Source organism: Zonotrichia albicollis, chromosome 6 (assembly GCF_047830755.1).
Source record: "Zonotrichia albicollis isolate bZonAlb1 chromosome 6, bZonAlb1.hap1, whole genome shotgun sequence".
Lineage (NCBI taxonomy): Eukaryota > Metazoa > Chordata > Aves > Passeriformes > Passerellidae > Zonotrichia > Zonotrichia albicollis.
Window position 1 is genome coordinate 38,818,973 of NC_133824.1, and position 15,141 is coordinate 38,834,113.

Genomic DNA, 15,141 nt, shown 5'->3' on the forward strand with positions numbered 1-15,141 from the left:
ACATCTACCCTTGAACCAGCTACTGAAAAACCTTGTCTGTATTTCAAATACTCTCTGGTTAGCAAGCAATCATTCAGTCAAAGACAGTTAATCGTACCAGTTAATTCAATGACCTAATAAAAGATTACCATCTAAATTGACAAAATGCCACAGAAATAAATCAGATTTATGAACTATGCAAAGGACTATTCTAATTTAGGCCATCATTTCACAATGTACAGAAATTCTAACTCTTCCCAGAAATATCTCAGGGGTAAAATAAAACTTTATCACTGAAGACGATCAGAACAATTTGTCAAATACCATCAAGATCTCTTGCCTACGCTTGCCTTTTCCCAGGACAGAGTCACAATTTACATTACAAAAACTCTATTTTAAAGAGGTTCTTGGAGATAATAATTAAAAGTATCTCCATTTGATCTCCAGCCATTGATTTAGAAGAGTTAGTTTAGCCATTGGTTGACAAGGGAAGCAATGCCACAATTCACATTCTGCCTTTTTTTTTAAATTCAAACAAAAATACTTATTTTTCCATCTTTTGATCTCAGGTTTTCCTACTTTGAACTACAGCACTACAGTGTTTAATCTACTCACACTAGGGATGTGTTTAAAAATAATTTTCATGGGAAACAGAATAAAGTATCACAGCATCATTAACAGATCCACTGGGTCTGTCATTCATGACTGCTTTTAACTAGTCATGAACAAACTAATTTTGAGCAACCTGTCAGTGAGTATAATGTTAAAAGGGGAAAGAAACACAATTTTCATGAGGTAATAACATTCAATGTTTCCCAACCATAATGACCAGCAAACAAATCTCAAACTATTTCATTACAAGAATGTTGAAAAGGGAAAGAAAACCCATTTCCATGCATTCACCAATCACCACAGGTGAGTGGGGATCTGTTGGAGAGGAAATAATGAAAGAAATTTACAGGAATGGGTTTTCTTAACCTGGTTAGTACTGACAATGGCAGGGTGAAATCCTTCCCCAAGGCTGAAGAAAACAACATAACAGTGCAAGCTATCTTTTCTCTGATACACTCACAATGAAATTTTCTAACACTCTCAGACACACAGCACTAGCAAGAACATAGATGTGGTAGTTAATATTCCATATGTGATAGTACTTCCACCCATATTGGATTAATGAGGGGAAATATCCCTTTACTCATGGAGCTTAAGATAACAATCCAGAAAAACAGAGCCTTAGATCATTTCATACTAGTTTAACCATTTAAAAAAAGTCTCTGGTCTCTGTAAATATAATGTAGTTTCACTACAGAAGCAATTCCCTTCCAGTACTAAATGCCAGCAGAGGTTTAACATGCTGGCTTTTTCAGTTTTTTTTCCAGTTTAATTTGAGAAAGTCTAAAGATAACTTCCTAGGAACTAAGGCTGTAATTAACCATTTTATCCTGTAGTCTGCTCTACTGCAGACTATTGTGTAGAAGTTTTCAAAACACTGAAGTATGTTCCACATACTGAAGTTCTGTTCCACAGAGCTGAAGAAAACAGGGTGATGTAGGCTGACAAAGAGAATCGGGACTCTGTTACAAAGGAAGGCAAAAGTTCTCCAAGCTTCCAGCCACCATAATGAGAAGGAAAATTTCTTTTGTATCTTGTCTGAGAATCTGCTAACAACATGTCTGATAGTACATGAGCTGTGCACTTGAACAGATCCTCTACAGCACTGGTTTGTCCTGGTGTGTCTTATCTCTAGGCACACTTTATCTTCAGAGTTCCCAAAGCCCCATTATGCATGAGAGAAAACCAACCTTCTTGCACAAGCAGCTGAGTCTTTGAATCATAACAATTTACATAACATGTACATGAGGGCAAACTTCTTTCACAAAAGCTTAAACCAGTTCAACATTTTCTGAAATATCTCAATAATGAAAGAGGTCAAGTAAACATCTCTGTCCTCTTACAACCCTCTGACCTGAGAAAGTGGCACCTACCTTCAGCGTTGGGTAGAAGACTGCATGTTTTCCTCCCTTATTTCTGCAAAACAAGAAAACCAAATAGTCACAGTAGCTTTGATAGATAACAGGATTTTAAACTAAGGCTAGCATTCAAAACCAGGTTTGTCCCTTCCAAACTTAAGCATTCTGAGATTCTGTGACACTGTGAAAAGGCTGACAGTGAAAACAGAGGATCCAAGAAGAGATCTCACAACAGAGATGGTTTGATACCATATCACAGTAAACACCGAGATATTTTGTTGCAACTGGATGACAAAGCTGTCAGATTGTAACAGGCAGCTGTGCCTGCTAAATGCGCATCTGAAAAAGATGAAGACATTTGGTTTTCTGACGCAAACTGTGAAATATTTTCTCCAATTCCCCGAATTACTATCTTTCAGGCTAAATTAACTGCCAGCAGTATAAAATATACAGACAGGGCAAGCTATACTGGGCACAAATACCAAGGTGGCATTTTAAACCCCTAGTAATAAGAAGGATGAGTTACAAGGGGTCTCACAGCACCACTTTACCACTTAGGCCAGGAGAAAAAGTGGAGTGCATGGACACACCAAGAAGGAATTGCTCCTAAAATCTCAACACTTGCATAAGTGAAGCCTGTGCACTGGGACAAGCACTCAGATTTCTGCAACTATTTGAAACAGACAGTCTCTGCCTGCTACATGAAATCATTAGCTGTGCTTTGCTTAAAGATTCATGATTTCATTTCTCAGCTCTTGCAGACGTGCAAGATTTCCAGGTGAGAGGCCTCACCAGGGAAGCATACATATTTCAGGCCTGGCTGCCATCCCTGTCCAAGATAATTGAACCTTTGCAAAACAAAGTGGTAACTGAAAAAGAGTTCCTTAAATAACTCTCCCCTGCAGCCAGCTGAACCCCTCAGCTGACTGCCAAGCAGAGCACAAGAGAAGTTTAGAGTGATTTTCAGACAGAGTAGGTTTCATGCATCAAAAGTTCCTCCAGGAAGCCCCACACAGGAACCTCCAAAGTTTGGCTTCAAAGGAAAAAGAGGAAGTACTACTGACAAGCTATCCCTCTGCAACAAGATCGTTTTGCCATGCAAGAAATGTGATTCAGACATGAATCCCAGAAACATGCCATTCAAACAGACATTGGACATTAAAATCAGTACAACAGAGCTTCTGATTTATTCCTTTTTAGTTAACACAAAAAACTGTAATCGTTTGGTGCAAAGTAATTTTGCAACAGGATGCCAAATAATTAAAAATGAAGGCATACAGATCCCAGTCCTTTCATACAAACACATGAAAAAGATCCCAAATTTAAACACTGCTCAACAATAGATTTTTTTTTTCCTGATAAATAAAAGAAGAAAATTACAGGCTGAAAACACCTTGAAAGTTAAACTAAAAATACAAAGGTAGGTGATTTGTAGGTTTAGTTTTAATTTTTGTTTTTTGGTTGGGTTAAATATTGATAAATATTTTAGACCAGATTTTTTCAGAAATAAAGAAATTTTGATTGTTTTTAATACAAGCTTCTAAAATGTGTTTTCCTCTTCCTTTCAGTTGTGTATCTTCACATTAACAATGCACTGAGTAATATAAAAGACACAGCTTTGCAGAAGTAGTAGGATTTGATTGTATCATTTTGCATATTTTGATATTTTTGCATAAAAATAGCAAATTATCAGAGGATCAATAAGATACTGCTGGGTTTATTTATTTGAATCTATTTTAAATGGATTCTTCTAGATCAGGAATCCTCTTGTCATTTCACAATGAACAAGGGTGGACAAAGAACACTATTGCCCTTAACGCTCTCAGTTCTTTCAAAAACTTTATCTGGAAGTCCCTTAGTTTACTTCTATTACATCTCTCTACAGTTCATTCCATCTAGTGGAGGTTTGTCACTTAAACAACGTAATCAGTAGGATTTGTGAAACCAGGCTCCTGTACCATAGATTTTTCTCAGAACTATTTTTGGCTGAGTTATTGGTAATCACCTGACAGCTCCCAGTACTCATCTCAGAGCCTCTGATTAACTGACACTCAATAGATAACTTTGATGGATAATTTCTAAAGATATGACCCATCAGACTTCTCTTCTAAAGATTGTTCTAGTTTATGTGATTTCATGAATCCTTCTCTGATTTTCTCCTCTCACCCAAAACACTCTTTTATGCTGCAGTTCAGTGTTGACACACAGATCACAACCAGCAGAATCTCCATTTGCTGAATTCAGTTGCATACTACAGTCATTGGCCCATGCCCAAAAATATTTGCAGAATGGTAAGTTAATAAATGTAACTCACTTTTTGTATTCAAAGTAGTGTTCAGCAATTTGTTCATCCCAGACAATTTTTGGCTTGTGTTCCTTCAAGGTTTCAATGTACCTACAAATTAAGAACATAGATAAGGAATTAACTTTTCTAAGAAGCAGTTATAAAATTACATTACAGAAATTTCAAAAGAGCAGTTTTACCATGTTTAGATGTTGAGCACAGTATCAAAAATATCTTTTTCTTGACAACTCATTTCCTAAACTACTTTGAAATTTCATGTTTGCATTTTTAGGCTACTTTTTTTCTAAAGTGTTGCATATAAATATCTGAGAGGAGGGTGTCAGGAGGTGGTACCAAGCAATAGGACAAGAGGCAACGGGCAGAATGTGATGCACAGAAACTTCCACCTGAGCATGAGGAAACACTTTGCTATGTGGGTGACCAAGCACTAGAATGGATTGCCCAGAGGCTGTGGAGTCTCCTTCCCTGCAGATATTCAAAAGGTATCAGGGCACCATCCTAAGTAATATGGTCTCTGGAGCAGGGAACTTGGACTAGATGGCCTCCAGTGACCCCTTCTTAATTTTGTGATTTGTGTGACTCTGTGAATTGATTAATGTTCATTGATAGCAAATCTACGAGAACACATGAAGGCACTGTTGTAATATTTCTACAGTTTGAAACCCATATGCCAAAGCACAGGAACTGAAGTCATCCCTAGGCTGTACACAACTGCTTATGAGGCTTATGTCATCAGGAAAGTTCTTCTAGGTAAGGGGCTTAGCTAATCTTCTAAAACTGAAATTGTCAAGGAAAGTTCACTGCTAAGTAATTCTGCATATGGATTTTCCCCATCACTGGCTTCTTGGTAATATTATCTTGCATAGACATTTTGAACATGGAATGACCTATCTCCCCTGACACAAAGTGAGGATTGAGTACTACTTGGACCCAAAACCCTGGGGTAGAAGAGCTGGTATGCTGTAAATTTATAGCTCATAGTATCCTCTCAGGACAGTGTCTGCATTTCTGCCAGCAAAACAGAAATGAAGCTGCTGGCTGCCACACGTCAGAGGACCAGAAGATGGCAAGCTACTGCCAGTGAGAGAGGCCACACAGGTGTCACATAAAAATGAGAAGTCTCATTCCCCTGTCTCTTCTGCATTTTTTAACCTGCATCTTTGGTCATCTCTTTTTGAAAGGTCTATCAAAGCCATCTTCCACAATTGGTCACATTCTAGCAGTAATTTCTCTGCTTATGACAGGATTTGGATGGAAACATTTCCTTCAAATCATCTTATGTATTATTAAGAAATTTCCATCAGCCACTATCCTGACTGCATCAGTGTTGAAATTCCATCTCACTATTATACATCAAGAAACAGAAAAATTTTGTATTGCTCAGTTTGAAAAACATTTGTTCTTTCATTGGGTACTATTCAAAATGCAATTAAAATATTCAGCATTGCCAGGATTATCTTCTCTCTTTTGCTGTGGCTTGCTCATTCATATACTGGCAAAATGTTTCCTACAGTTAGCGGGTTTAGAAAAGATTTTCTTTTGTATTTATATCAAATGAACCCAGCCAGGCATGGATTTATCTACATAAGCAAACACACAGGACCATGTGAGCGCATGGAAACATGAAGAGCTCTTGCACTCTCCCTAACCCACACATGCCCTGGAATAATGGACCTTTTCAAATGGGGTAAGTTAGACCTTTGGAAGCTGCCCATCCCTTTTTAAGACAAACAAAAATTTTAAGTTGCCCCACTAGAAACATATGCAAAGAAACCTAGTTTTTTATATTTAAAATTTAAGGACAGATTTTAACAAACTGTCCCATTCCAGTAATGACAGGAGACTACACTCATACAGAATATGGTAACAAGGTGTTCCAGAGCAGAAAACAAAAATTACCAGCCAAGACATCCTGGCACACAGCTTTGTTCCTGAATGTATGACTTCAGATGGGAAATATTAATTTCACTTGCTAAAATTCCCAACACAATTAAAGAGTGCTCAAAATACTTATGAACAAGCTTTAAAAATAGAAGTGCAAGTGGAACCAATTATTATACCCTTTTCTATTAAAGGTATATTATTATATTAAACTTGTTAAGGCATATACCACATTTAATGAGCACTCATCTTGACCACGCACAGAGAATTTATTTCCCTTTCTTCTGTCTCTAGGCATTTATCCCCACAGTATCTAACAGCAAAACTGAACAAGTTCATCTTGAAATCACATCTACAGTGATGAGACTAGCTACAAGCTTGAGTTGGGGAAAAAAAGAAGTATTAGCCTCCAAATTGTCATTGCTATCCACCAATCTTAGGGAGCCTACTTGAAACATATGGACTTGGTTTTTATGTTTCTCTGTTAAGGACAACAAAAATTCCAAGCACAATGTTTAAACAATAAGCTCTCATTTACTTCAGTTGCAACTGCATGCTCAATGCCTACGAAAATCAAGCTTTATCTTATTCAACGAGACACAAAGTTGCTGTGAAGAGTTGGGAAGAGGTGCATCAGCAAACCACATCTCTTTCCCATGGGTCTTCTATTGCCCTAACTTGGGAATAACCCATTCCCTTCTTGTAGTCATTTCCCCTTTACTTGATACCTTTTCTTTCAGTAAAAGAAAGTAAGAACTCTAAGAGATGCCATATTATCCTATTATCTCAGTAGTATCCTACCATGTGCACCATAAGTGGAAAGGTTCCTGTGTAAAACTGCAGCAGCTCAACCACAACACACTTGCTTGACTCAAATTAATGCATACCAGGCACTCTTAATATATTATCTCCTAGCTGGGGCAGTACTTGACTCAACAAATATTTGACATGTACTGGTTAAAATAAATAAATAAATAAATAAACAGAAAAGCAAAATTTGCCATCACACCGAACAAGACAAGGGATGTCAATGTGTCTGGGACAGTAGAATTCTAGATAAATTTTCAGGTTCTCAAAGAGGAAAAGAAAGGGGCAAGAAGCTCACCACAGCCAGCTTTCCTTTTTTTTACCCCTCATTTCACTCTGTACCTTTCAACTCATATTTAATGCTATTTTTTCATCCTCTCTTTCTAATTTATTCCTCTTACTACTGCCTCTGTGCCAGTTCACTCCTGCTTTTATACAGCTATCCAGACTAATTCCTCATCCATCACCTCCTAACTTACTACCTTTCTTCTTTTACCAAGCTGCCTCAGCAGTTAAGAGAATGAAAAACACTGAAAACTCAGCTTCACAGCCCTGCACTACATATTTCCTAGGAAGTTTGTGACCATTTGCAGAGCAAGTCATGCTCTTTCTGTGGTGCTAGCCTGAAACAAGGTCAGCACAGATGAAGTATCTGGATTATTGATGCCAGCCTCTACTGAAGCACCAGTGCAACATATAGAAATAACAGATCTGCATGGATCATCAGCAATAGTAACAAAAGGCCAGTGTCACCTACATGTCCACCTTGCAAATACATGTTCTGACACAGACAAGTGCCATCCTGGCTCAGTCAAATTGCCATGCCTTTGTCAAAATGGGCACTTCCTGGTATTCAGAGAACAATTATTTGTGTGACAGATACTCCTGGTTACAAACACTCCCTTCTACAAATTAAAAGAGAAGCCAAAACATACATATTATGGAGTTGCTGTAAAGTCAGTCCTGCCAAAGATGTGTACCTATGCACAACCCTAATGTGGCTACACCTACACACTATTGCACTTTACTGCTTATTCAATGAATAACTAAAGGAACCAGATGAAAGTTTCTCAGGATTTATGCCTGGTGTTCCTTTTCTTAGATGCTTTTCTTCCAAAACATGAAAAATGGCATGGCCCTGGAATATGTTAAGGTAAAACCCACAATCTTTAGTCCCCTTGAAGAAGCTATTTATCTTCATGGATAATGCTTTTTTCACTGAGAATATAAAGAAACCAGCCTCTAGTATATCTTTTGCAACAAAAATTTACATTCTAGGAAGAGATAGTTTTGTATTTAATTCTTAGACTAGGATTTATTTATGAAGTTAAACTTTTTAATCTCTGGGTGTTTTGCTTTACTAGTCCTGAATCACTCTTCAACCAAAAAACTTTAGTGAAAAGGAAACCACTACTGAGCATACATTGCATTTTAATGCTCTTTTCTAACACTTTATATTTTCTCCCCAGTTCTCACATGAACAAAACTCTGATTAGAAGCAATAGGTCTCTAATCAGAATGAAGGATCATTTTCTCCTGCTACAGAAAATTGAGTTTACAGTCTTCAACTGTACCATATTTGAGAGATTCAGTCAAAGAACAAAAATACTCCTCAGCTTTAAAATCTATACCACACATTTTCTTTTCAGTTTTCTTCAGTTACAATAGGCTTAGTTATTAAAATGTGAACCTACCAGGAATTGTATCTCCATAAATATCAACAGTGCCTATGCATGGCAAATTTTAGACACAGCTAGACAGGGCCCATCTTCCCTCTTTATAGGGAGCTGTATCTCTTAATAAAAGTACGAGAAAGGCTGTATTTTAGAGCTCAAGAGTTCCAATTTCTGATGCAAAACAAATAGACAGAAATAGCTCCAAAACCAGTTTTTACAGGCACACTCCTAAGAACATTCTCTGTACATATCTTCCAAAAAAGTACCAGTCCATTTCTCCACTGCTCTGTGTACATCAGGACACTCTGTGAATGGGAAGATACCCATCTTCAAAACAAGAGTTTTTAGAGGAGTTGTATATATAACGCATAAGTCAAACCCCTTTTTATTTCATGTTTAATTTTAGCTGCCTTGACACTTACCATTTAGGGTTTTTCTTAAATTACTTCCTTTTAGTAGAGACAAAATGTCAAGAAACAATACAATCTGGAGACATTTTTAAAAAAATGTTTTAAAAGTGGGAATTTTTTGGCCTTCTCTGCTTCATAGAAGATAATTTCTGAAAAACAAATGCAAAAATTCTGAATATCCTATAAGCTATTGAATGATTTAGTCATGAAACTAACAGCTTTGATAATAGGTGTCTTCCATGATAATAAATAGAAACACAAAAAGAAAAAATTTGAAAAAGAAAAAGGATTTTATACAGATTTTGAGTTCTCAATCACTCAGTCCCTAAAACTGCAGCTTGCAAAAGGCAGAGATGCCCTACAATTTAACCATCTTTACATATTAGCCTTTAAAATACTTTTGAAAGCATTCATAAATTTATGAAATACCTAGCAGAGTCATTAACAACATAATGTCATTTATGTGTGTGTGTGTGTGTGTGCATGTTTATATATACAGCATTACACAGTGCAGAAAAAAAGATCAAAAACAGACTGAATGATTAAGCTTTCACCACACTGGTTCCATCAGGATCACTTAAGAACCTTTTTACTCATCTCCTATCTCCACTCAATAACACCATATTTACAATTTTTATGCTTCCAACTTTAAAATGTTGCTTAGCACTGTATCCCTTGCTTGCACATTAAAGAATTCAGATTTTATTAACACATATCCCACAAGTTCTTTCAAAAGCAAATAGGTTATCCAGGAAAAAGACAGTTACTATGTATGAATCAAAAGTATGAACTAACATGGAAATAATTTTTACTCTGAAGATTTATGCATCTGAGTGGAGAGCACACTATAAGCCTGTCTATAGGGTATATTATTCAAAAATAATTGTTAAGTCTTTAGATTATTTAATGTAAAAGAACTAATAAAGGCAGTTTGAAGAGAGACATCAATCAGTTAGCTGTTAAAATATCCAAATAGCAGCCTAGAAACGAAAAATCTATAAGCAAGCACCATCTTTCTCTAGTAATCTCTCTGTTGCTGCCTGAACCTTGCTCTGTCAGTTTTAAAAGTAATAAAGAATATTTTTGCTATTTTAATAGTAACAGGTTTGCAACATATTAGTTTTTCTGGGTGTATTGCTTTCAGTAAAATTTTATAAAATCATTCTCACTGATTTCTTCACTATACTTCATTACTGACTTGATAGATGACACTTTTCAGCACTTCCACACCAACCTCACACAAACCCACTGACCTTGTACTTCTGCCATGACCACCAGCCCAATGAAAACAAGAAGAAGCTCAGTGACATTTCTATCATTACTCTGGGCTCTTCAAAAGAGCATCTTGTTCAGCATTTCCAAAGTAATTTAGAAACAGGAATACTTTGCTAGACACAACTGCAGAGAGACAGAAAATTGTTCCTAATTTACAGATTTCAGCAGACAGAGTAGACAATGTCAAGCTTTTCAGAAGCATCCCTGTCTCAAGAAAAAATGAGCATCAAAATCTTCTTGTGCATTACTGATGCTACAGAAGAAAACATAAAAAATACATATTTCTATGTATAGAGCTTTACATGTTGGTGGTGGCCCTTATTGTCAGCTTCACAGAGGTTTTATAGGGAGACTCACCCGAGAGTAGGATGTAGGGAGATAGAATATAAGAAAATAAAGATAGTGTAGAAAGTAATCTTATCCCTAAGGAGTTGCAGCTGGGCCTATTATCAAAGATTAGGAACAGGCCTGAATTTAACAAGGCACAGCTATAAGCAATGAGAAGAAGAGTGCTATAAAAGAGTGGGGTGCCTGGTTGAGAAGGGAACTGGAGTCAGTTGGTTGCTTTGTGAAGAAGAAAGAGCTGTCCACGAGAAATTCAAGAAGGCATGAAATTTTTGTGATAAGGAGACACCAGTATGGAACCCCTGCAAAAAGATGTCAACAGTTAGATATTGATCTATTAATAGAATTAATCACACACAAGGCAGAAAGGTGTGAGCATTTATCTATATATTTAAGATTTTTTACTCAAACTGATGAATTTGGGAGGAACATACGAAAATCTCCTTAAAGGAAACAAGACCTTGATTTTTAAGTCAAAAACTATTTCTTAGACAATGAGGATAATAATTAGATTGAGGGAGAAGGTCTGCTTATTGGTTTGTGTGCCTCCAGTAACACATTGCTGTTCAGTAGCATGACTGTTTCTAAAGGAAAACTGAAAATATGTATTGTTGAGAAGCCAATGTGATTCTTTCCTCAGTTGGGGTCAAACCACTGCACTGACATTACAGAAGCTTAATGCCCATTCTTCATAGAAGAAACACAGGTCCTAACAGATTCCTATAAGGCAATATATCATCAAGAAACAGTAAAAGTATTAGTGCTTCCTAGACCATACATAAAAACTTGCATTCTTCTCCAGCTCACCCAATAATCTGCCTTAGTTTCTGTCTTAGAGTCTCAGACAAGACAGAGTGTTTCTGCTTAAAAATACTTCTCACCATGATGAAAACTAATGTTTGTTTATCCCTACAGGCTTGTTTCAAGAACCAGCAGGTTCACCCTAAAAATAAAATCTCTGAAGACAGAACTGCTTGTTTAAGGGCCCATTTCCTGAAATGTTTAAGTAACACTCAATTGAGGTTGAAGCATTTTCAGATCCATCACTCCAAATAAAATACTGTGCTCTATTCTTCTAAGAACTGACATAATAAGCACTGCATTTGAAAAAGTGGGGCTATTTACCTTTGGATGTGAGGCTGAACAAAGTTCAGATCCGCCAATATATCTGCTGCTCAGCTTCAGCTGTAAATAACAAAAACTAAAAAACTATGCTACTTCTGTTGTGTGTCAGATTGGGTTTGTTGGGATTTCTTTTACTCACGTCACAAAAACTTTACAGACTTTCTTCTTGCTCAAAGTACACAAGTCAGCTCTATTTACATAGTGCTACACAGATTAGCAATGAAAGCTGTTATACTGGATTTGGAGCCTGGTCAGATTCAGTTAATCTTAATTCAGTGTATAGGAGATGAAGCTTGATCCACTCCAGTATAAAAATAAATTTTGAGTGCAAACTCATCTACTTTGATATTCTTAATTTTTCTATACCTCCTTCATTTTAAAAGGTACATATTTAAAAATCACATTTCTTTTCCATCCACTTCTAAAAGGTCAGATGATCTTAATGCAATTAAATACCACTTTTAGCTTTCCCAGTTGCTTCTTGTATTTCTCTTCAACCACTCCTGAATTTAAATCATCCCAACACAACACAAGGTCAATAGCAATGTCATCCAGCAGGTTTAGGAAACACAAAAGCCAGTAGGAACATCTTTTCCTCACCCTGTGTCAGGAAGGGAGAAGTGCAGTTCTTCCTCCAAGCCTCCACCTCAGCCAGGCAGGTGCTCATGCCCTGTTTCCAGAGGGTTGCTGAGATGCCCTGTTTGAGTCCCATGCAGGGGCAAGGACTGCTTGGTAGCAAAGGAGAAATGAAGGGAACGTGCATTGGGGAACATGCATCGGGTGCAAGCAGCAGAAGGCACCAAGGGTGGGACAAGGACATGAGCGAAGAGGAAGATCTGCTCACAGATGACTTATGTCAGGCAGAGCACAAAATTTGCAGGCTGCAGGAAGGACTCTGGGGATATAACACTGACTGAGACCAGCAACTGCCTTAGGAATGAAATGCTGCCTCTGTTGTCTCTCCCAAAATAGGTGGTCACACAGAAGCGGAGCTGTCTGCAAGGAACCAGAACTTCAGACAATGAAATAAACAAACTACAGTAGAGGACTGTACCCTGAAAAAGCTAACCACTATTTGGATTCCCTTTGCTTCTGAGAACAAGACACAGAAAAGTATCTGCACTTCCAAGTAGCCTCAGAAGAATGTTCAGGTTCCTTAGCTGACAATCACATCAGGCCTACAATTTCCACTACTATCATGAATGAGTGGTTTGTCTGCTTAAAGCAACAAAGGGATTGGCAAAAGGAGGAGCTAAACACCAAACACCTTCTATAAAATAAAAGAAACACAGCTCAGGAATAGTTTTTTTGGCATGTAGTAGTTATAGAAGCACAGTAATAAATTTAAGTTATCAAGCTTAATACAGCAGATAGTTTCATATGAAAGAAATCATAAATTCCATCCTTGGCAGGGAGGATTGTAACTAGAGAAGTTAAGTATCCTAAAGGAAAATCTATGGCAGAGCAGTAAATTTTCCAAACCTCCAGTGTCCCATAAAGATATGAACTATATACTCTTTTCCATCTTCTGGGACCAGATGAAGTGAAGAACAAAGAACACTGTTGCTGACTTTTGAGTTAATTTTTCATACTTGGCAGAGAGCTCTTTCTCCTCTCAATTGACCGGTACATCAACAGAACTAATGTAAGACTTTCAGACTTTGTTTTTTGAAAAGACAGAATGATGACAAATTCATGCAAATGAGTATTAATCTCTCATAAAAAATGCAAATCTCAGAAGGTTAATACATTTTTAACATGCCTTAAAATAATCTAGATATCACATAATTCCTCAAGTTTTGGCATGACTTGAATTGAAGACAGGCTATGAAGTCATAAACTATCTTTTAACCAATGAGAGTGGAAGTTTATGCCCTTTTAAATTGCTAACTTTATCAAGGCAGTTAAGTAAATATTTGAGAACACGAATTTTAAATCACTTGATATTTAGTTATACTAATGCATATTCATGTGACAGTGTTCAGTTTTAAAGAAAAGCCTGGGCACTTTTCATCATGAAAAAATGGCAGAACATCTTCCTTATCTTTGCCATAACTTCAAAAACTATTTGGATATTCTTATCTATTTAGTTTCTGCTGAAGACACATAACTTCCTTCTGATAAAATCTGCTAAGAATAAGAATAAATTAAAAAGCAAAAAGAAATATGCACCAACTTATTTAAAATTATTTCCAAAAGAGCTGTTACTGAAATCAAACTGTAACACTTGGATTGCAAATCAAAGGACAAAATGATGGCCGCCAAATTTTTGCCCCCTTTAAATTTCAAAATGCAATACTATTTACCTCTAACAGGCGTGTGGATAATTTTTTAAAATCTTTAATTAAACAGCACTTATAGCATTAACCTCTCAAAAGATCTCTGGTTGGCTCAAGAAATTGCTGGTTTAAAGGAAGAATAAAAAGGGCATTATACTCAGCATACGTGGGATCTGTGTACATCTAAATTTTGTTAACATCTGGGGAAGTTAGAAAATAAATTCTTTTGTGTGCTTGTATGACAGAAGTTTGCTTTTTGCAATCATTTGAACAAATTCAGACAGTAAGTGTTGACAACTTATCCTAGTACACTGCTAAAGTTAAAACAATCAGGCATTTCTGTGTCCAAAGTTGTTCCATATGCAAACATATTAAATTGCAATAACACTTTCAAAACACTATCACTTTGCACTACGTACACAAGCCATCCAACACATGGAGCAATCACCAGAACAGCTGTGCAATCAATAAAAGAAGAATGTCCTTTAAACACTTACTAACTGTTAAGTTAAGCAAGTTAAATATTAAGACTATGATATGCATGTAAGAAAGGCAAATCCAGAGAGTCAAAAGCAAGATTAAAGAGTGAAAAATACTCCAAAGGATCAATTTCTAAAAGCATAGTGGCTGAGAGATGGATACAATGTGGAATGAAGGCACGTCTTTTTTTCTTTTTTTTTTTTTTAAAGCACAATTCTGAAACAACTGTTGCGGAAAGAAGCTTTCATTTTCCTTTTTTCTTCTGATTTCATCAGTGAACATTGCTTCTTTCAGAGGCCCAGAAAAAGCATTTGATTGCTTTAATTAAAAAAAAAAATTGTTACTGGTGAATCATGTCTGACAAGATTCTGAAAGGTTCATACCCACAAACAAGTCAACTTTTCTACCTTAAGGCAGGCCTGAGGGGAGAAGCAAAGCTCTACTTTTCATTGCAAAGAGCTATTTCCAAACCATATGGCAGACGTGCCACCTGGGAATAACTCCCTGTGCCCTACATACCTAATTAACACGAGCTCTTGCTACAGTGGTATGCACAGAGAAGAGGAATGAATGACCTTGTTAGGTGAAGACACATAAAAAGAGGATGAA

General features: G+C 36.8%; 1 protein-coding gene across 2 annotated transcripts in view; it reads right to left on the minus strand.

Annotated features, from left to right (window-relative positions):
- The window catches only part of CHID1 (chitinase domain containing 1), a 119,631-nt gene that overhangs the window by 21,657 nt on the left and 82,833 nt on the right, over nt 1–15,141 (minus strand). For both annotated transcript variants that reach the window (XM_074543276.1, XM_074543278.1), the window contains exons 11-12: nt 4,264–4,344; nt 1,965–2,007 (exon numbers count right to left, since the gene is read on the minus strand). In XM_074543276.1, the coding sequence (XP_074399377.1) occupies nt 1,965–2,007; nt 4,264–4,344 (124 nt within the window). The remainder of the gene's footprint in view (nt 1–1,964; nt 2,008–4,263; nt 4,345–15,141) is intronic.